Consider the following 22546-nt stretch of genomic DNA (forward strand, 5'->3'; position numbering starts at 1 on the left):
AAAATGTGTTTTATAAAGGGAAATTAAAAAGCGAGCGTGGCTTCGTGCCGCCTCTTGTGCCTTTCCATCAAAACCACCATACCGGCGCGCGAGCCCCGGGCGAGCTCACCCGCTGCTGACACCAGCTGCGGCAGCACCGGCCGCGCCGGGGCTTTGAGGGTATCAAGAAGGGAGGAGATGATGCGCGGGAGTGCGTTGAACACGCTCCGGAGGAAATAAAATACCCTGGTCGCCACCATCGCATGTGTTTCGCCGGGCGAGTGGTGCCCGGCGGGCCGGGGGACGCCAGGAATAGCAGCGGCAGCTGTCGGATGGCCGGAGCCGCGGTGTCGGTGGGTTAAATCCCTCTTGGAAAAGGTGCGGGGTGGGGAGAAGGAGGGTAAAAAAACAATCCAAGGAATGCAGCTGCAATTTCAGGGTGGAAGAGTCGTTACGGAGGCGGCAGCCGAGCAAGCTGCAATCACATGGGAATTCAGCATTATTTCCAAGACCGGGAAAAGCCCAACCCTCAGGCGATCCTGGCCGAGAAGAAAAAGTTTTAAAGCTCTAAAGCGAGGAAGAACCACATCGCCGCGAGGTCAGCCAAAGCCAGGCGGCCGGTGCTCATTTAGGAGCGAGGTATTGATGGCTTCAGAGAAGTTTTGCACCTGAAAACAGGGATTTGGGGGTTTGAAGCAGCAGAAACTCCAGGCAGAAGCAGCCAGCTCACGTATGCCCCAAGATGAAGCCCTCTGAGCGTCGCCCCAGCCCTCAGCACCCTTTTTATCCCAAAGGTTTTAAATGTGGCATGTAAATCACGGCCTGTCTGCGTTTACAGCAGCATCTTTCCTTGCTGCTCCCTTTGCAGTCGCAGGCACTGCCAAGACCCTCGAAAGGCAGTAGGAAAAAGCCGTCCCGAGCTGCAAAGCACCAGCCCAACTATATTTTCTTGCTCCGAAGAGCCCCAACCTTGTTCTCAGCACCTTGTTCTCATCACAGGGATGTTCCCCAGTCCCTCCAGGCTCGTCTCGTACGGCTAGAGCAGCAAACCTCCCCCTGGGGATGCAGTTTACAGCTATTCCAGCTTAATAAAACCTCGCCTCAAAGGCTAAAATGAAGGTCTGTTTGGTAAATAGGTTCTCGCCTCTCGCTTTGCTCCGATACCCTTCCACAGCAATTTGCAGCCCAACCCAGAAGAGACAAGTGCAGATAAACTGGAGTCGACCCCGAGGCAGGCGCACGGAAAACTCTTCCCGTCAAAGTGAAACGCGCTGTAGAAAACAGGCAAATTAGGAATATTTGTTGTTCTTCCAGCCTGAGTCACCCAGAGAGTTCGTAAAGCTGCACGAGCTCAGTTTTTTAATGCTTTTGCTGAGCACGATAAGGCGAGGTACCAGCCAGAGCGGCGCAGCGCAAGGTGGCCGCGCGCCACCGAACCCAAAGCTCACCTAACAGACCCAGCAAGCCCCAGCGATCCCAGGACACTCGCGTGTTTATGAATCCCCCCAGTGCCGTGACTATTTATTTGCTCCTTTGCCCGCCGAGGCTCCCAGCAGGGCGGGGATGCCGGCAGGGTACGTGTGATGCCGACCCAGGGACAAAAATAATTTTAAAGGCTTTTCTGGATTCCTCTGCAGAAATAAAGGCCCCGCGGCCGAGCAGCGTGTACCAGGTCTTAGTACGCTTTCTAATTAACTTTCTTACCCGGAGATAAATATTTGTAAATAACGTCGTTTAAGTGAACGCGCCAGGAATCCCGGCTGAAGTACTCGGAAGCGTTATGGGGACTGGGTTACCCCTTAGGATCCCGGCAGCAGAGTGGGATGTTCCTGGGCATTGTAGGACGGACGGTGCCGTCAGTACCCACAGCAAAACCAGTCCTGGGTCTGTGGGTATCACCGGAGCATAAAGAGAATTGCTCCCTGACAGTTATATCCCGACAAACCTTTCTTTCCACAGCTCTTCTCTCTTCTTTTTAGGGAATCAGAAAGGTATCCAGGCTGATTTATCTATAGGGGCTCAGCAACTGCTGCTCAGACTCTGCCCTCCCTGCTTTGCGAGGGCTGGAAGAGCTGGAAACCCGCACCGATGGCAGACACGTCCTCCAAGGAGGCTCAGCCAAGTCCCCTCCCGCCGAGCGCTGGGGTAGACGTGGCCACAAAGGGGCCTAACTGGCCGTCAAGTCCCATGTGGAGAGCAGCTCCGTCCGCTCAGGTGTCGCCTTTGACAGCAGGAGCAGCGGCGATGCGACAGCACTCACCGCGAGAGCAGAAAGGCAGCTGGTGGTGGAGGCAACACAGAGCTCCCAGCTCCTCTGCTGCTGCACCGTTAGGTTCTCCTATTTCACGATTATCCCCCTCCGTCCCCCTTTTTTGGCCAGTTAGAAGGTCATCTCCACACACAAGGTTGCAGCGGCGCTTGGCATCCAGGGCAGAACATCAGCCGCCCCCAAAAAGTTCTGCGTTCACCCAAGCCGCGGTCGGCACAGCCCGAGGTGAGCAAAGGAGGACCGGGCTCCTTTACCAAACCAGCACCCGGAAGGACGAGGAGGCGAGAGCACCACGGAAATCTCTGCTCGACTATTTGTCACCAGGGCAAAACCTGGCAGCAACAAGGGGAAGCTGCTCTTCAGCGGCTACCAGGCAGCACAGCGTACTTCAGCGGGTATTTCAGAGTGGCGAGAAAAGAACAACTTAACTCCATTAATACTCTACCACTATTTTAAAGCACAACCAACCAGTGGTCCTACGGCCAGGGCAGCCACTACGGCTCATCTTGGGTCACTTCTGTCCCTCCGTCATCCCCCCACGTCGGTACCGACCTCAGCAACACCCCGGCGCTTGCCGCTCCTGCTCTGCAGGACAGGATTGTCCCCGCCGCCTGTCGAAGAGCTGTTAGCACCGAATTTCCCTCCCTGACCCCGCGCTTACCTTCATGGGGTTTTCGTCGTACGTTGGGGTCCCGAGATCCATTTCAGCTTCGTGTTCAAGGCTGGTGTCATCCCCCGGGCTGTCCCAGGTAGGAGGGTCCCACTGCGTTTGCCTGGAGGAAGACAGACAGACAGACCACCGTCACCCTCTTGAAAGTAACTGGTAGCTGCTTATTGATTGTCTCATCAACTGGGACATCTGGTCTCCATCAGCCATCCAGACTCTCAATGTGGGTGTAACACATGGCCCTGTCATGCTATTAATGGTGAGTTTGAGTAGGCTTCTAAGCTGGAGAAGGCTAAAGCCAAGCAAGAGCTTAAAAAAGGGAATTTGCCCGATTTTCTAGCACTGGTGATACTCAACGAGGGGTCAAGAGAAGTTCGTCACAGGCATGAAATAAAGAAATAAAGAAGGTGGGTGACTGTGGCATGGAAAGACGGGAGACATCACAGCGGAGAGCTTGGGGCAGGCACTCCTTCCTGCAGAGCAAGGGCCAGCTCTCGGCACCTCAAGCCAAGCGTTCGGCCACAAGTATCTCCTCGTGGAAAGGGCACAGACCAAAGTTCTCGAGAAAGGCCACAGGAGTGAGCAGGAGCTTGGAAGGATGGATGGGCAGATGACACACCGCTCATCCCTACGCTAGAGGAGGCTAAAGGCGGCGCTAGAACCCTCCGTGGCTCACCGCACGTGGGAAGCACCGTTTCGGCAGAAACACCTCAGCTGAGATGGAAGAAGCCGTCAGAGCCTGCTCGGGCTCGTCAGGCCGGGGAGCGGGGAAGAGCCCCACCACGACAAACCGGGCAGGGACGGGGAGACCTGCTCTGGATTCCCTCAAGGTGGGGAAGAGGGGAGGGGACAGCCATCGGCATCCCAGAGGAGATGCAGGACGGTGCCAGCGAGGAAAACCACAGACCGGGGGAGGACGATAACCAGGAGAAACGGGGGCCAGCAGGACAGACGGCTGTCTTTGCAGGACTGGGGCGAGCACAGGGCTCTCCATCAGGTGAGAGGACTCACTCACAAGCAGACTGGACAAGAGGGATGCAAAGGACAGATCTCCAGCAGCCCACGTTGGGTTCGGAGGTGACCCAACATGGCAACTGTTGTCCATCTCTAAACTCTGTGTGAAGCCAGGACACGCACTCTTGAGCACAAGAAAAGCACAAACCTGACAGCCTGCATCAAAAGGAGTCGCTGGTTTGAGTTTCTCAAAGTTTCCGTATCAGAAATGTCCCACTTCAAGGCATTTTACTTTTCAGAAAACGCTGGGGGAAACGTAAAACTCTTGTTTCAACCAGCCCCCACACGCTCCACCAGGCTACTTAATTCTCCAGGTACTGCTGAATATCCCTGACCCCAGACCACTACCGAGCTGATTGCTGCGTAACATGAAATATTAACATAGGAAAGCGTATCGAGAAATAAGATTTCCTTTCCTCTACCGGCCTCCTCCTGTCAGAAGATACACAGTTAAAAGAAGGATTGAAAGAAATGTTCCAGCATGTGTTCCTCGAAAACGTACAAGATTAATTATACCCAATTAGTGGCTTCTCGTTTAGCTGCAGAAGATGCACGGAGGAGGCGTTCCTCGCCGAGGGGGAAGGCTCACTCGGGTCTCCTCATCCCTCTGCAAGGCTTCCAAACCACAGCACAAATCACAAATTCCTGCTCGACTGTTTTCTTTTTCTTCCTGGGGTTTGAAGGCCTCCTGCTCTGCTGCCGGTGCCACTCTTGGTGCGTAAGGTGGCGGGCAGGAGTCCAGACAGGAGGTTGAAAAGGTCAATTGATGCAGTGAAACGTGTGCAAGTAACAATAACTGACATCAAGACACACAAGAAAATACTCAGGCTTCACCCTTTAACCTTGATTTTATCAGAAAATAAAGGCTTAACCCTTTAGAGAGGTGGGTCCCCACACAGATCTCACGTGGAGTTTGAAATTTGACAAAAATCCTTTTCAGAAGTCTGTAATTCACGACACTCATTTTAGATAAGTTCACAGGTATTGATCCAAAAACCTGGTACCTTCCAAAACCGACTGCAAAGGTGTGGGGAGAACACTGGGAAACGATTTCTTACTCCAGAAGGGACCGGAGGCTTGAAGATGGAAAAAACGAGGGTGAGAAAACAAAGCCTTTGATGCCGCAACGCCACGGATCGCGGCTGATCCCGGAGCCACCAGAGACCTCCTGTGCACGCAGCACGTCCCCACCGCAGCGCTCGCACGCGCGTCAAAGCCTCCGCAGAGCGGGGTTATTTCCCCGGCACCGCTGCCAGAGCCGCACGGGTGTTTCAGAGCACGAGGGGCAGACCAAGTCTCCCTCTACCTCTGAATTCTGCTGCCATTTCAGCACCACGTGGGGCACCTCGTGTTCTGGAAGAGCGGTGGGAACCAAAGACGATGTGAAAAGAACTCAACGCAACTTGACCGAGATGCTGGGGAGAAAGATGTTGCCCTGATGGAGTTTTTTGTTTGCAGTCAGATGTCAGAAGCAGAGCTCCTCACCACCACGTTATCACACTGGGTTACAACTCAGCGCACGGCTGGAGTCATCGTTTGCAAGGAAATCGTTCGCCACCATCACACTTCTGCTCACAAAAATGGGGCTCTATCCCCAGGCCACATTTATGGGCGCGAAGGAAAGGTTTTGAGTGATCTCAGCATCCCACCCACCCACCTAAGGAGACACCGAGGGCTGAGCACCCATAGGAATGAGAACTTCCACCCAACTCCTTCACTTGAGCCACCAAACGCCAGCCCCGAAGCAGCCATCAAGCTCACCTCATCATCACCCTCACCTTGTCACCACGTGGTAGTAGTAGATCTTTCCCTCCGGATCTCGGGCTGTTTTCCAGTTGGGTGGGAGGACGATCGTTTTGGGTTTTGGAGGGGATGGTGGAGGCAAGTCCAGGAGGTTATTGGTCACCACAAGCTCTGGCTGAAAACAGCACAAAAAGCGTGAAGAGAAAGACGTGAGCGGCTGCGAGGGTGATCAGCGCAACCCTCACAGCTCTTTCCCCCGCGACAAAGACTTTGTGGAAGGTAAAACTTAAAAACTACTTTAGTGCCGGCCCAAGAAGTGACAAGGACAGTATGTTTTCCTAGTTCTTCACCAGATGCCCCAAGCACCCACTCAACCACATCCTGAGCTTATAATACAGCCGCTTTGCCATCGTGCACTTAAACCCTCCGTGGTGGATGTCAAAACCACCGTTTCTGCTGGAGGAGCTTCAGTGGCCAAAGCAGCTCATGGAGCTCCCACGTACCCACCCACACACAGCCTCCCCGGATGTCCTGGCAGAAAGCTTGAACGCGACAGGATCTGGGGCTCAAAACCCCCAAAAATGTGTCTGATGCTCACATGGAGCCCGGAGAGCAGCAGCCCGGAGGGTGCCAGGCCACTGCCCACGGGAAACTCCTCCGGCTGGTACCACCACGGCTCTCACAGCATCTAGAAGCCACGGGGAATCGCACAAACCCAAAGCAGATGTAGACGAACGCTCCTCACCCCTTCTGACCCACCAAGCCCTTACCTGCTGGATGGGCTGGGGCTGCCCGGCTGCCACGATCGTAGTTACTGCTGTCGGTGGCTGCACTATGACTCCCTGCGGATGCGCCGTGTAAATCTGCTGGCCCTGGATGTACTGGAGACCTGGCTGGGCGTAACTCTGAAAGGGAGCGTGGGGGGTCACAAGTCAGCTTGCTTTACCAAAAAATACGCTTTACTGGACGACACAGCACAGCTTCCCTTACTGGGAATCAAATCGTGGGGGCAAGAAGAGGACAACAGTCCTCGAGGACTAGCGGAAGGTAATATCCAAACCAAACAGCAACAACCAGTCACCGAGGCAGGGTTCAAGCAAACCGTCTTCAATATACAACCGGCCTATTTGCTGTCCCAGGAGCCGTATAATTACCCACGTCTTGCTTTTAGGAAGAACTGGGCATTGGGAAGACGCTGAACGCCAATACCCTTGTTAACAAAGACAAAGTGGAAGGAGACAGCACTTCAGCACGGTCACCCGGAGCTCAAGGCCGAGCCTGATGGAAAGGGACGTGTAATTCAGAGAAAACAGATGAAGAAGGTTGATCTGTTGGGACTTTTTTTGTTTGGTTTAAGTCATACAAGAGCTGGTAGCTCCAGACCCTGCTTCCGAAAGTCATGTTTTACTGCTTGCTTGGTCAGTGACAGCGGGAGCTCTTACCCAGAAATACCCATTCACCAGAATTAACAATCAAAAAAACAACATAACTGTTATAAACAGGTTAAAAAAACCCCTCTGTAAGCTCTAAGCCCCTGCTTGGCCCCCACAGCTATGACATATGGCGTCTGTACACAGAAAATACCCTGCCTAAATGTGCTTTTCTCAGCCTCTTGGTTGGGAAGTTGTACTGCAGCTTAATTTTGGAGCAAATTAGGATGCTCTAACATTAAGAACAGTGGCAAAGAGCGAGCAAATAAAGTGTACCCTTCGTGTTGTGGGTGTTGCGTGCTACGCTGCGTCTGCACTGAAAATTACCTGTACAATCGGTGGGGTCGTCTGCGAGTAGGGGGACGTCACACCGTAAACGGTCTGACAGGTCTGTCCTTGGTAATATATGGCTGGTTGGGACTGGGCTGGCGAGTACTGCTGTTGTACAGCGACAGTCTGCTGGCTGGAATCCCAGACCCCGTAGCTCTGGCTCTGCACCGGTCCCGGCGCGGCCACCGGCAGGACGGCCACGTTGGGTTCTTGATGGACCACGGTGTCGCTTTGTGCTACATACTGCGGAGTTGTCACCTCCATCGTCGTTGCTACATGTTGGACTACTGGTACCGGCTGAGGAGTAGTTAGGGTTGGTTCCACCGTGTGCCCAACCAAAGTCTGCGGGTGCTCGTACGTCGCCGGCGAGCACATCGAATCCATGGTGGGCGTGGGCAGCAGCACCTTGCCAGCGTTGGGGTTGCTGGGGTCTACGTAGGCTTGCATGGGGTAGCCAGGCGGGTAGCCGATAAAGCTGTGGTGGGGTGTGCCGTAGCCCATGGAGTCGTAGGGCAGGGGGGATGTCATCCCCAGGTTTTGCAGTTGCTGTTGCTGTTTCTGGGCTTCCCGCTGGGCGACCTCCTGCTCAAACAGCTTCCTGCGCTCCTCCGTAGACAGCTTGTTGCGATCCTTAAGCCGGACTTTCTTCTTCGAAGACGCTGGTGTGTCATACCTGGGAGAGAAAGAAAAGGCTTTGTAAGACCTCAGAAACCCACAAGTCCAGGGCTCCAGCAGGAAAAGGGCCACCACTGACGGTGGCAGACCCAGGGGGACCCAAATGCCCAACAGCAGCATCAGTTCCTAAAAACATTTGTTCATTTTCCGCTGCTTGACCAACCGTGGCAACTCAGAGGAGAAAGACCCACCGGTCCTCCTCATCCATGAGCAAGGAGCGAGGGTAGAGGATGAGCTACAGCCCACTGGATTTACTGACTTCAGTTGGGTGCTGAGGCTAAGGGAGAGGCAAAGATGCCGCAGAAGTAGTCTGGGGGACCTGCTAGGCAGCAGCGAGACACCCGCAGAGGGGAGGCAACATCCCGTTCAATGTCTTCATTGATGATCTGGACGAGGGGATCGAGGGCGCCCTCAGTGAGTTTGCAGGTGACACCAACCTGGGTGGGAGCATTGATCTGCTGGAGGGCAGGGAGGCTCTGCAGAGGGACCTGGGCAGGCTGGATCCATGGGCCGAGGCCAGTTGTGTGAGGTTTAACAAGGCCAAGTGCTGGGTCCTGCCCTTGGGTCACACCAACCCCAGGCAGCGCTCCAGGCCTGGGGCAGAGGGGCTGGGAAGTGCCCGGCGGAGAAGGCCCTGGGGGTGGGGGCTGACAGCCGGCTGGGCATGAGCCAGCAGTGCCCGGGTGGCCAAGGAGGCCACCAGCCCCCGGGCTTGTGTCAGCACTGGTGTGGCCAGCAGGGGCCGGGCAGGGATGGGGCCCCTGTGCTCGGCCCTGGGGAGGCCCCACCTCGAATGCTGGGCTCAGGTTTGGGCCCCTCGGGACAAGAAGGGCCTGGAGGGGCTGGAGCGTGTCCAGAGAAGGGCAGCGGGGCTGGGGCAGGGTCTGGAGCACAAGTGTGCTGGGGGGCGGCTGAGGGGGCTGGGGGGGTTTAGCCTGGAGAAGAGGGGGCTGAGGGGAGCCCTTCTCGCTCTCTGCAGCTGCCTGAGAGGGGCTGGAGTGAGGGGGGGGCTGGTCTCTGCTCCCAAGTCACCAGGGACAGGACGAGAGGGAACGGCCTCAAGCTGCACCAGGGAAAGTTTAGGTTGGGTGTGAGGGAAAACTTCTTCACCAAAAGGGTTGTCAAACATTGGCACAGGCTGCCCAGAGAGGTGGGGGAGTCGCCATCCCTGGGGGTATTTAAAAGAAGGGTAAACGTGGTGCCTGAGGAGATGGTTTAGTGGTGGACTGGGCAGCGATAGCTTAGCGGTTGGACTCGATGATGTCACGGGTCTTTTCCAACCTTAACAATTCTATGAATCTATGATCTCAGGGCCAACAGAGAACCAGAGGAGAAGGCAGAATAAGCAGGGCACCCCCCGAACAGGCTGGGTGCCCGGGCTGGAGACCCTCTGCCACGGTTTCCCAAAGCAGGACCAACAAAGAAGGGTTTTGGAAGTGGCTCTCCAAACAGAAGGCGCACCTCCACCCCCCGAAGACCGGGGCAGCTCAGCAATGGGGAAAGCACCCCGTCTGCCTTGTCTAAGGACCCCCCGGCGCTGGCGGAGCTGCAGACACCGCGCGCTTGCAGACATGACAAAGAACAGGGGAATTACAAACAGCACGTTTCTGTTTAGAGTCATGCTATTTCCTAGACCACAGATTCAGCCTAAAAAAATAATAAAGTGTGGCTGGATTTTTTTTTTTTTAATTCTTTTTTACGAATAAGAATTTTCAGCCCGAGAGGCAGAGCAGCTGGAGGGATTTTTCCAAGGAGTTAAAGGAGAAGAAGAAAAAAAAAAAGCCTGAAGGACTTTGATCAGACCTCAGCCATGGAAAATTTCAGATCAAAGGTGGATATTTTGAGAAGTTATGAGTGTGGTAAAACTGGGATTACAAGCAAAAATGCTTTGCAGCCCGAATATAATGGATTCTACAAAGCACCCAGTATATTCTCTCTATACTCACTTTATGTTCATGCGTTCCATTTGCATATCAAAAGCACATTGCTACCAACAGATACACTTAAGATGTTTCCTCGCATTCCCAGAGTAGCTGCGAGGATCTGTTAATGTGAACCTTATTGACGTGAAGAGTTCAATTTCGAAAATTAAAGCCTTTCCTGGCACTGCCTGGAGAGTTTACACGAGAGGCAGCTGGCGTGAAGGCACGGGCAGGGGAGAAACGAGGGTTTAGCATCGAGCAAGCCAGCGATGCTCTTGTATTTACTCTGCTCCTCTCTCCACCTATTTTATTATTTTATCGTATTAAATCTGCCATTTAACAAAGGGGGACGGCCAGAGCGGGGGGAGCACCCCCACGGAAGGATGCTGGCACCCCGGCCCTTCTCCCAGCGAGCGCCGCGCACCGACAAGGATGCCGGCGCAGGAGGGAAGAGCCGGCGCAGGCGACTCCTTGCCCGCAGAAGAGTTTGTTCTATTTAAAATAACACACAAAACACGCTATCTATCCCATCCTTCTTCCTATCGCTTGACACACCGCCGTTACTCAGCTCCACTTTCACCCCCAGGCCTCAGTGATGTTTCCATCCCCCAAGTGGCTAATTACAGTATTACAGATTTACGTCTTCGTTTTTATCCAGATGTTTTAAACTTTCCCAGCAGAGCCCACTACAGGGACAAGTTTCCTCGTCTGGCTGACTCACCACCGATTGTTCCCTAATTACTAAGTGGCTTTAGATCCTACTTAAGAGGGACAACAGAAAACTGTCTTCTTTAAAGGAAATTCCTCAGTATTCTTACTGCCTTTAACATGCTCTCAAGTCTCCCTGAAATGCAAGACATGTAATATTTTCCTTCTCTTAATTAAGAAGCAACTTTCGACGGAGGAAAATGAGCATCTGGTACCAAGCAGCTGCCGACTCACGCGCTGCCTCGCACCAACCCTGCCGTCACCATCATCTCTATCGCTCCTCCGGCCGCCGGGAGGGCTTGGCTGTGCCCGGCTGCACGCTCGCAGGACGCTTGGGAATGACCCTGGGAGCCGGCGCAGGCCCGGGTGCTGCGAAAGCGACGCTCTGAGGCTATAGGAAAAGGAAAGGGCAGCTTTGGGTGGCTGCCAAGGTCATTGCACTGACCTGATTCTCACTTAAAATCTGGGAGAACGGTTGATAATTACAAGTATTTTCTCTTTCTGCTTGTTTCTTCAACTGGCCAACTCATCACGACAAAAGGCGTCTACGTTTCAGTTGCTAGCCCTTAGCTTTACTCTCCGAAACATCCATCCCAGAAACCCCAGTCAGCAGAAGTATTTCACACGGAGGAGCACAACTCGTGCTACTGCAACACAAATTGGTTGCTTTTATTTTCTACTTCAGCTTCAGCCCCTGTGCACACTGTAATGTAAAGTATTTTATACTTTCACTGGAGCTTAGAGACTTCGCGCCTTGTTTCCCCAGCCAACCTGAGTTTAAAAATCCTTTTTTTTCTAAGACCTAAGTAAATCTGGAGTCCCCGCACTCCCTCGTATTCATCACTTGCAAAATGTACGCAGGGTAGGTGGGAATCATCGGGCAACGGGGCGCCCACAAAAAAGAAACACAAAGTAAAACCACCGCAAGGTCTTTAGAACTGAAGAGGCGCCTTCTCAGCCAAGGCAGCGTGAGGCCGCCGTTCCCAGGGGAAGGCAGGAGGCACGGCACCAGCTCGGTGGGGTCACACCTACCTCGACCGCTTTCCTTGCGCTTAATGCTCTTTGGGGGGTGTTCACTTGGTCAAGAAGTTGTTTTGCGTTAGAAATCCCATTTGGCTTGGGGGGTGCTAGCTCTTGGGCAGGCTTGCTCTAAGTTTAGGTTTAGACTAATCCCCAGGTGCCCTGGGGGGAGGTGGAATAGACAAAGGGAACGGGTTTTGAAGGACTCAGAAGACCTCTTTGCACTGAGAGGTCTGCGCAAGAGCTGGATATACCTTCCCTCATGACCCATCTAATTCTCAAAACATGCCTGAAGGCGAAGGTGTACGTTATCTGAAGATGAAGGTGTTGGTTATCCAAGGGGAGAAGCCACCTAACACCAAGGAGCCACCCAGCTCTGGCCAGGGAATGCATCTCGCCACGCACACGGGCTTCCTCCAGGAGAAAATGTCCTTCCCTTCCCCGAGTGTTTTCAAAGTCCACCAGGACTGTTTTTCCCAGCATTTTTCCCCAGGACTACCGCAGACCTGACGCTCCCAGCCCAGCGGTCAGATCCTCAGCCCAGCCACCACTGCTGCAGACAACTTGCCTGTCCTCCGGCCTCTTCGTCCCTCGCTCGTACGCCGAGGACGGAGGGGACAACGAGTCTCTCCGTCTCTTCTTCTCTTTGCTCTGGCTCTGCCTCTCGGGATCCCGCTCTCTGCTCAGGATGGGGTTCTTTGGAGTAGGAGTCTGGTCCCTGTGGCCGGCTGTCTCTCTCCCACGGTCGGCTGTTGGGGAAAACGGGTACAAGAGTGAGAATTTTTATAATTCAGTGTATTTCTGGCTCTCCCCTCCTGCACCTCCTGTAGCTTCTGTCAGTCAACAGAGCCTCCATCCAAACAGGTTCTCAGTTGCCCCGTTATCGGCCTCAGGGCTACATTCCCCATCTCCCACTGCTTAGATTATCTACAGGAGCTGTTTTCAAGGAGTAGGAACGCCAAGCTATGAAGGCAGAACATCTCTTGACATCCCAGACTGGGGAAATCAAGTGGTTTCATAGGAGCATGGCGATACACAGGGAAACGGGAGCACGTACCGCTGTTCTCTTTCTCTGCTTGACTCTTCTTCGGGATCCGGTACACCTCCTGCAAAGCAAGCCACAAGCAGGGTCAGAGTTTCAGCTACTCGCAAGAACAACCCCGATATCTCCGGGGCTGCAAGAATCGTAACACGGCGCTAATAATGTAACAATTCAATCATAATTTTAAAACGAACAAAAAAAAACCACCCCCGTGTCTCCTGAAGCAAAGTTCTGGTTTTAGGCAAATCATTGTGGTGCTTTCTATATATTTCCTCTGATCAGCATTTCACGTTTCGGGAGTTTAGATGGCTTTTTGGGCCAAGTTCTACAGGCCGTGGTGCAGGATCTAAGCTGGCCATCCCACCCATGTGCCACGAGCACCTGAACTTGCAGCTCTGCTGGAATAACAAAAAAATAATGATTTTTGCAATTAAACAAGCCACCCTCCGGGTGCAAAATTGTGCTTTCCTACCTCTTATTTTCTCAGCCCTGGTGTTCCCACAGTGACCAGCACTGATCCCAGCTGAGTCTTGGTTTGTCGGGGTGTCTAAGGCCACCGATCCCTGAACACGGGCATCTGACCTGTCCTCTAATGACACCGTGGTGACGCTCACCAGCGCCTGAAGACCTCCCATTGTCCCCATCCTGCTCTTCAAGGCAGTTTTAGGGAGCCCTGGGAGGAGCAGGGAGTTGGACTTGATGGTCCTTACGGGTGCCTTCTAACCTGAGATATCCTATGATGCTATGACAGCTACAGTTTCACCATGCTGGAGATATAGAGACCGCGCTGGTAGCCATCGTCTGCTCACCCTTCTCGTGGGCTCCCATGGACCATCCCTCGGCTTCTCCCAGCACCCACCAGCCTCAGCGGGGACAGGGTCCACCACGTTCCTTGGTGATGTTCCCCAGATCCGACACTTGACATGGGAGCGCCCCAAGGGAAATGAGCAGGACACCATCTCCCAGGGCCTAGTACGGCCCTTTGAGCAAGCACCTACTGAAGGCTGCTGAGATCAGCTACCAACACCCACCACCCCTTCTCCTACGGCAGCCAGCTCCGCACCCTGCTTCTTACCCAGCTCGGGGCTCCTCAGCACGGGACAGACACGGGGCTGTTGGAGCGGGGCCAGAGGGGGCACAGAAATGCTCCGGGGGCTGGAGCCCCTCTGCTGCGAGGCCGGGCTGGGAGGGCTGGGGTTGTTCAGCCTGGGGAAGGGAAGCTGTGGGGAGACCTTATTGCAGCCTCCCAGTGCTTAAAGGGGGCTGTAGGAAGGGTGGGGGCGACCTCTTTAGCAAGGCCTGTTGTGACAGGCCAAGGGGGGATGGTGTTAAACTAAAGGAGGGGAGATTTACACTGGATATAAGGAAGAAATTCTTTACTCTGAGGGTGGTGAAACCCCGGCCCAGGTTGCCCAGAGAGGTGGGAGATGCCCCATCCCTGGAAACACCCAAGGTCAGGCTGGCCGGGGCTCTGAGCACCTGATCTAGTGGGAGATGTCCCTGCTCATGGCAGGGGGTTGGACTGGATGGCCTTGGAAGGTCCCTTCCAACCCAAACCATCCTGTGATTCTGTGATTCTTTTTTATATCAGCCGTATCACTTGGCTGAGCAACAGGCACAGGGACAGCCCTTGGAAGAAGTGTCACGTCCCAGATAACCTGCAAGTACCAAAGAAACTCCCTTTTCCCATGCATTAAGCAGCTTCCCTGCACTCAGCAGCTTTTCATAACCATATTTCGGCTAAGAAAAATATATTTATATTTTATATATATAAAAGAAATATATTAGCCCTATGTTTCAGGGTAAGAAAATATATTTTCCTATAGTAAAACAAATGAAACTGCAAGAAATCCTGTTGTGGTTTGTTCACAAGATGCAACCACTTCAAAAGTGCCGCTGAAGGTTAAAAAAGAAGCAATTTTGGCCAAGTTTTTCATTTTTTAAAATATTTTCCCTTCTCTGTGGAGCCTGAGCACAATGCAGAAAACACATACAGTTTGAAGTATCTGCGAATACGCTACCGCGTGTGCCATGACCTCTTCCAGTGACGAGAGGCATGAGAAGTCTGCAAATGCGCCCTTTTCTAATGGTTCTTATTTATTTACATGTTTGCTATGGACCAGAAGAGGCAGAAGCAGGAAAACCAGACCAGGAGACTCCAGAGCAGAGAGGCGGGATGCAGAAGCATTACTAGTGCTCCCCCTTCCCAACCCCTCTCCTTTGGGAACCCAGCCAAGCTGCCTGTGCCCATCCAGCTCAACCCAAGCCATGCCAACTGGAGAACCCCCCTGACCATGGGGCAGCAGGTCCATGGGGACCAGGGCAGGGAGGAGGACCTGCAGCGGGGTTGAGACTGCAGCCACTGCCTTAACGCCAGGTGGGCACCAAGGGCTCAAAGCAAAGCAGGTTATAGAATCACAGAATCATTAAGGTCGGAAAAGACCTCTGGGATCATCAGGTCCAACCCCCAACCCAACACCCCAGGCCTCCTAAACCACGGCCCCAAGTGCCACGTCTGCACGGTGTTTGAACCCCCCCAGGGACGGTGACTCCCCCACCTCTCTGGGCAGCCTGTGCCAACCCCTGACCCCTCTGGCAGGGAAGACATTTCCCCTCACACCCAACCTAAACCTCCCCTGGTGCAGCCTGAGGCCGTTCCCTCTCGCCCTGTCCCTGGTGACTTGGGAGCAGAGACCAGCCCCCCCCTCACTCCAGCCCCTCTCAGGCAGCTGCAGAGAGCGAGAAGGGCTCCCCTCAGCCCCCCCTTCTCCAGGCTAAACCCCCCCAGCTCCCCCAGCCGCCCCCCAGCACACTTGTGCTCCAGACCCTGCCCCAGCCCCGCTGCCCTTCTCTGGACACGCTCCAGCCCCTCAAGGCCCTTCTTGTCCCGAGGGGCCCAAACCTGAGCCCAGCATTCGAGGTGGGGCCTCCCCAGGGCCGAGCACAGGGGCCCCATCCCTGCCCGGCTCCTGCTGGCCACACCAGGGCTGACACAAGCCCGGGGGCTGGTGGCCTCCTTGGCCACCCGGGCACTGCTGGCTCATGCACAGCCGACACACCAAACGCACCTCCGCATCTCCAAGACGTCCAAGCCCAGCCCTCGCTGTGCCACCAGGCTCCTGTCTGATCTGGGTCCCCTTCACGCCCCATCCCACGGCGGCACCGAGGGAACTCCCCATCAAACACACTCAGGCTGTTACTCATCGCTTGTAGCAATTCTGACCTCCTAACACCCCAACGCTGGCGCAACTCCTGGTACTAAGTCATGTATGCCACACAAACCCATGTTTCTTCTGTCCGTATTTCAAGGCAGGTCACGGTTCAGAAGCCTGAGCAGCACGCAGCTTAGCTCTATGCCTACTGGCAGAGTAAAATGGGGCAGTTTTCTGCTGACCTGCAGGGCTTATATTGCTCAGCTGCTTTTTTAACTAAGCTTTGTTTGCCTTGCAAAGGTCTTTAGGGCATCCTCCGATCGCCTCCTTTAATTATCCTGTCTGATCTTTAACCGTATGGCATTAAACCCTGCCCTACGTTTATTTTCCATCATTCTTATTTGCAGTAACGACCTCTCAGCTGCACCCACGCGGCCCCTTGCCCACACCACCGTCCCCCAAGATTTCTGCCCACGCTGGCTCGACCCCCCCATGGCACCGACTCGTCACCTGGACCGGCCTCCTGGGCAAAAGCAGGACCTCAGCCCAGGACAACTCAGGGTTGCAGTCACTGCTGAAGGAAAGGTGCTGCTTTGCGAGGGGAAATGACAAGAGGTGTTTTAGAACTTCTGATTATTTATTGCTTTTCTGGCCCATGGGCAGCCCTGGGGTTATGCCGCTTGCTCCGTGCCTTGCTGGCACCTCCAGGCAGAGACGGCACGGCGGGGAGCAAGGGGCGAGCAGGAGCCTCGAAGAAAGCAAGCGCAGGAACGCGCGCTTTGCTCATGCATTTTGCTCAGGCGACACGTAATTCTTTGCAACTTCAACTTATTTGAGCCACAAACCACTTCTCAGATATCTACGGACAGCACACGGCGCATTGCTGGAGCCCAAAACCCACGTGAGCAGGAATAACTCATCAATACCGTCCCATTACCTTAACAAAACGGGACGGGGTTTGGGAATGAAGCTTTAAACTTCCCCAGGGTCCCGGTCTTGCAAATGCTGGGACTGGGACGGGGTTTAGCGCCGCATCCTTGCCGAATGTCACGGGGTCAGGCAGCAGCGATTCTTCCCATGCCGCGTTAAACAGCCGTGTATCGCTACAGATTATGAAACGAGTTTTATCAGTGCCACCGTGTTTTCGCTTGTATTTTTAATTTAAATACTCTGACGCTCAAACTGTAAATGTCGCTTTATCATATTAGTGGTGACAATGATCCTACAGCACATATAGAGGTGTTTTACAGCGTTAATGACCACCCAAACTCTGGTAGCTTGGGAAAAAAACTTGTTTTCTTTTAATTCCAGCTTGTAGCAAGCCCTTGCCCTGTTCCCTTCCTGAAGCAAGACAGTAGTTCACAAGAACGCCCGGTTATTTGAAGCAGAATGTGATGAACCAGCTCTTTTCTGGCCGAATACGATCGGTGTGGTCAGGTGAAAGGAAATAACACCAAAGAAACCAAATCAGAGGAGAAAATCCGGGGCATCCCTGAGGGTGGCTGCAGCTGCAATCCCCCAAAAAAGACAATTAATTCATGAAAAAGATACTCAGCGCGATACAAAGAAGCTGTTCTGGTGGAGGGCGCTGAGCTCCCGGACTTGACAGGGCAGGATTTGTGCCTTCCCACGACAGCAGACGGAGCAAAGCCAACACCTCAGCGAAGCCGCCTCCCCAGGTCCCCACCCCACGACCATCAGAGCCTCCGAACGGGGGACCTTCCCTAAAGCTCTAAAATATCCTTTAATTTAGGGCACGGAGGAGGCAGAGGGGAGAAAAAGGTACATAAAACTGTCACTGGAGGAGCGAAGGTTGCTCCTAGTTCCGTATTTAAAGCTTCCCTACGCTCAGAAATACAGAGCTTTAGCTCGACTTCATTCTCAACCTTATATTAATGTTCATTTTCTAAATAAAACCCCACTTGATTTTTTTTTTTTAAAGCTGGCTGGAAATTATTTGACCGCCGCCTCCGCCGGGCTGCCCCAGACTGCATCACCCGTTAGCAATGCGTCCACCTCCAGCACTGGATTTAACGAGAGCGCCCAGGTTTGAGAATCACGCTTTTATTGTGTTAGGAAAAAAAAACCCCCCATGTGCCCCGTGGGCTAAGAAAATATATTTTCCTTCGGTGAAATAAATGAAAGTGTAAGAATCCCTGTTGTGATCTGTTCACGAGACAAAACCACTTCCAAAGTGCTGCTGACGGTTGGAGAAACGTGATTTTGGCCAGGATTTTTATTTTTTCCAAATACCTATCTTGCTTTTCCGCGGCGCCTGGACACAACGTAGCAAACACGTGCTGTTTGAAGTGTCGGCAAATCCTCTCCCATATGCCGTGATGAGGGGCATTAAGAGTCTGTAAATACGCCCTTTTAAAATTGTTATTTATTTACAGGGTCAAAAGACCCCAAATCCAGCCCGTTCCTAACTAAATGCAAAGACACAAGGCAGCAGCTCACCCTCTGGGGTGGGAGGGACGCAGAAGGAGCCGGCTGGGATAATAAAGCCCATGTAACGCTATTTACTCGCTGTCCAGCGGCAGGGATCATTTTGCCTCGTGCAGGAAGGAGCACACCACGAGGGCAGCTTCTGCAGGCCCCAAAGCACCCACCAGCAACAGGTTTTCTCTATTTATTCTCTTTCTCCTGATTCACCCCCCAAAAAAAGCTCCTTCTCAGACACACCACAGAGCAGCACGGTCCAAAAACCACCCCACGTCTGGCCTGAGCGGCGCTTCCAGCCGCAGGAAAGAAGGTGTGATGAGGAGCCACCAAGCCACGAGATGACGGATGAACCAGCCAGGACAGCTGAAGGACAACGCAGCAGGCAAGCGGAGGGACGTCCTAAGCTAGACCAGCCTCCCCAGCTCCCATCTGTCCCATTAAATAGCAGGGTGTGCAACGGGAAGCTACTGGAAAAAAGGGTCAATGGGAACAGAAGGCGGCCAGGGGCCACCTTGAGTAAGCGGACGTGGCAAACAAGGCACTGCCTCCTCCTGCCACCGTTGATTTAGGTTCTCCATGACATCAAAAGCGCAGCTGCTAAAGCTAAGGAATACAGCCATTTCAGCTCAATGGAAATAATTCAGACTAAGCTTCGAGGTCAAAGATGGTTGAATGTGGAAGGGGCAAGAAAACATCGTCTTTGGAGGGACTCGGCTGGGACCACAGCAACAGGAGGGCACTGGAGGGGGAAAATGGGTGAACCCATGGCAGGATCCATCCCATCAAATCGGGCTGCCCTGACAAAGGTCCAGGTGGCTCAAAATACAAGATAATTAAGAATGGGGGAACGAGCTACGTCTTGCTGGGGAGCAGCTATGGATCTACCCAACGGGCTGCAGAGCCGCCGGCATCGGTCTGGTGAAGGTGGAGGCAGCCGAGCCTTTGAACAAGCAACAAACAGAGGAAGATGTCAAAACTTCTACATGAAAACCAGATGGTGGTCAAAACAGAGGCGAGCCAGGGGGAACTCCGAAGAAAAGCCTATTTTATTTTTGGAAACGGAAGCTGCTGGCTTTGAGCGTGCATAACCGCTAAATCAATGCAACCGCCGCTAACGGAGTCCAAATGGCTCTCGACCTTCCAGAACAATTTTTTAATGAGCTGCTCAGAAAATTAAACACAGAAAGAAAAGTGATACAAGTCTGTTACAAACAAAAGAAAAGAGAAAAAGAGGAAAAAAAAAAAAAAAAAAAACCCACACAAGAAAAACCACCCCAGGACTGAGACTGTCCGGCTGTGGACACAAACCATCCTTGGCTTGGGAGAGGCAAGAGAGCCGCGGAGCGGTCTCAAGGCTTGAAGGATGCAGCAGTAGGAAAGGAAGAGCGCGCTTAATGAAACTCTCCAGAAATCTGTCCCTTAGCTGCCAATTATTTCTGATTTAATGGGACTAAACTGGAGAAGACCGATGGACACCAGCGATGGGTATAAGGAAACGACAGCGCAGCTGGGTAGAGGTTTGCCTTGCGTTAATGCCAACGCAAGCGCAAAACGGGGGACCGCTCTTCTACGCTGACCTGCGCCAACCCAGCCGCGCGCCCGCGCTTCAAAACCCCTGCCGCCCAACCAGGGACCCGGCGCCTTTCTCCTGGGGCCGAGGGGATGCGTCCCGCGCCTGGACATAGAGCTGGAAAGCCACCTGCAGCCCTCCAGAGCTCGCGGCATTTGGCCGGGCTTACGCGCTCGAAGCCAAGACAACCTGCAGACCGCATTGTCTCGCCCAACTCGGCTCTGGAGCACCCTGAATTTATGTGTCCTTGTGTTAAAGAAACACCACGCAACCAAATCCGTCCCCTGCCAGGCTGGGTACCCAATGCTCAACCAGCCGGGGCTGGATCTCCTCTTCCTTGCTTTCCTCTCTCCTGGGACGCTCCTTTCCTCTCTTCCCTCTGCAGCTCCCCATCCCCTCTGCACGAGCACAAAGCTCCGGCACGATCCCAACGGATGGAGGAGAGCAAGAGAAAGGACTAATGCCACGGCATCCCTGCTTGAAGGCCAAAAAACCCCACCACAAACAACAGCCTGGCCGCTCACCAGTGCCTATTGTTCTCCCAAACTCTTTCTTGCGCTAAGTTGTAATAAATTATAAGCCTCCTCATTAAAGCGTGCAATGTGCGTGCCGGAACGAGAGCCAGTCACTCCGGGAAGGCTTGTCTGGGAACAGGAGAGGCAAGAGCAGCTTCACAGGGCTGTCCTGTCAAGATGTATCAGATGGGATTTGGAAAGACTATCTCAGGGGCAGACAAAAGCTCAGTTTGCCCGGGTCACCAGCTCTGCCATCCCTGTTCAGGCTGATAATTAAGCTCAGGGAATGGGTGTTTTCATTGCAAAAGAGAAAGTCTACCTTGGCCGAAGTTGGGGTAACACCTGAACCTTGAACTCCGAGTCACTGCTAAATACTTGTGAGGCCAGAAGTGTCCAATTAAAACCTTTTAAACCCAAGACACTTGGCTCTTTCAAAAGGCTTTTCTTAAAAAAAAGAAAGATCTCCAACTCATAAGGGCAAGATCCTCACAGCTACAACTCCTACCTGCTCCCTCCAAGAGGGTGAGAGCATCATCTGCCCACCCAGGGGTGGAGGAAGATGCCAAAAGCTTGGTCCCACCTGCAGCAGAGCAGCACCCAAACCCCGCTAGCGCGGTGGGACGTTCTGCAGCAGCCAGCGCGGCATCAGTCAGTGGGCAGAGCGCACGGGATCACTACGGGACGGATTTTAGACGCGTAACAGGTCACCACAAGAAGCCTACGGCTTGGGTAGCGGAGCTGCCGGACCTCAAGGCGTGGTGTAAACGGCGAGGGAACCCCAACAGCCAGACCACCCTGAAACACCAACGCTATTAAAGGGCATCCTACGCTTGAAGCCAAACGCACTCTCCTGCCCCTCAGCCTTAGCTACTGAAACGTTAGCCATCAAAAGGACGGTGCGAAAAGCTTGCCACGCTTAGCGGTGCTGACCCTGCTTGCTCCTCTTATGCCAAGGGGTTTGTTTGTACCGGGTTTGTTGGCCATCACGTCGCGTGTCACCTCCATCGTGGGTTTGGCTGTACGGATCAGTCCACAGAACCTTACCTGAGGGCAATCCTCTGGCTGGAGCGGCCTAAGGCGCCTGGAAGAACCACGTTGAACCACCACCTGCACCCTGCTGGGTGCCCACCAACCAGCCTTTGCCACCCGGAGTGAGTTTTCAGCATGGGGAAAGGTACGCACCGCTTCCTCGGACAGCGGGAACGGCGTGCACGAGCCCAGGCTGAAAACTTACCCCGCTGGGGAGTGTGAGTGTGTGTTGCGATGGGTGTGTAGCAGTGGCCAACACTCCTCGTGGGTTAAGGAGTCGGAGTGTACGAGCCCTGTAAGCCGAGGACTTACAAGTCCTGTGTATAGAGGTATAGAAAAAGATAGCTCACTTAATCCTTTCATGCCAGGAGTTGGGATTTTCCCGGAGCGACGTCCATTGCCGGCAATGGACGCACCAAAATAACGTCGGCATCAATGAGTTAACCACCTCTGTCCTCTTTTCACCTATTATATTGCTCATGCATCATCCAGCTTCCCAACCATCTTCCCGTTTCTTCACCGTATGCACGCTATGTCCTCTCCCTTCTTCAGCACGGAGTTGAAAATGGAGTTGTGAAAAGGAGACACATGGTCAGCTCCTTGCTGCCCTGAGAAGCTAGATGGAAATGGTTGAAATTACAAGGGGGTCATCAGCAAGACTGGAGAGGACATAGCTTAAGTTACGAGGTTTCAGACCCTCCCGCCCCCCCATCCAATGCCAGTTATTGCAGATGTTCCGCCGCTCCACGCAAAACCAGCTTTTGAAAAGCTTGGAAGTGCTGGAAAAGGCACCTTGGCTCCCTTTGCCACCGGGGCAACCGGGTTTTCCAAGGTGACTCTCCGTCCCCCTTCCGCCTAAAGCATTGCCCTGCCAGCTTAGTCTTTTAGACATCGGCCACCTCCGGGCTGGGCCATGGTGGCACCTGGCATCATAACGGGTGAGAGTCGGACAGAAGCAGTTAACTCTTAGTGCCACGACTAAATCCAGGACCGAATGCATCCCCAAGTCACAGTTCCCCCCCCACGAATGCTTTAC

The 22546-nt window shown here is 53.6% G+C and overlaps 1 protein-coding gene across 1 annotated transcript in view; it reads right to left on the reverse strand.

The window, feature by feature from the left end:
- Positions 1-22546, reverse strand: part of SETD2 (SET domain containing 2, histone lysine methyltransferase) — a 71317-nt gene that overhangs the window by 5481 nt on the left and 43290 nt on the right. Inside the window, exons 13-18 of the mRNA XM_075082004.1 lie at positions 12815-12863; positions 12326-12506; positions 7430-8105; positions 6443-6577; positions 5708-5847; positions 2910-3021 (exon numbers count right to left, since the gene is read on the reverse strand). Coding sequence (XP_074938105.1) covers positions 2910-3021; positions 5708-5847; positions 6443-6577; positions 7430-8105; positions 12326-12506; positions 12815-12863 — 1293 coding nt within the window. The remainder of the gene's footprint in view (positions 1-2909; positions 3022-5707; positions 5848-6442; positions 6578-7429; positions 8106-12325; positions 12507-12814; positions 12864-22546) is intronic.

Source organism: Phalacrocorax aristotelis, chromosome 2, assembly GCF_949628215.1.
Source record: "Phalacrocorax aristotelis chromosome 2, bGulAri2.1, whole genome shotgun sequence".
Classification (NCBI taxonomy): domain Eukaryota; kingdom Metazoa; phylum Chordata; class Aves; order Suliformes; family Phalacrocoracidae; genus Phalacrocorax; species Phalacrocorax aristotelis.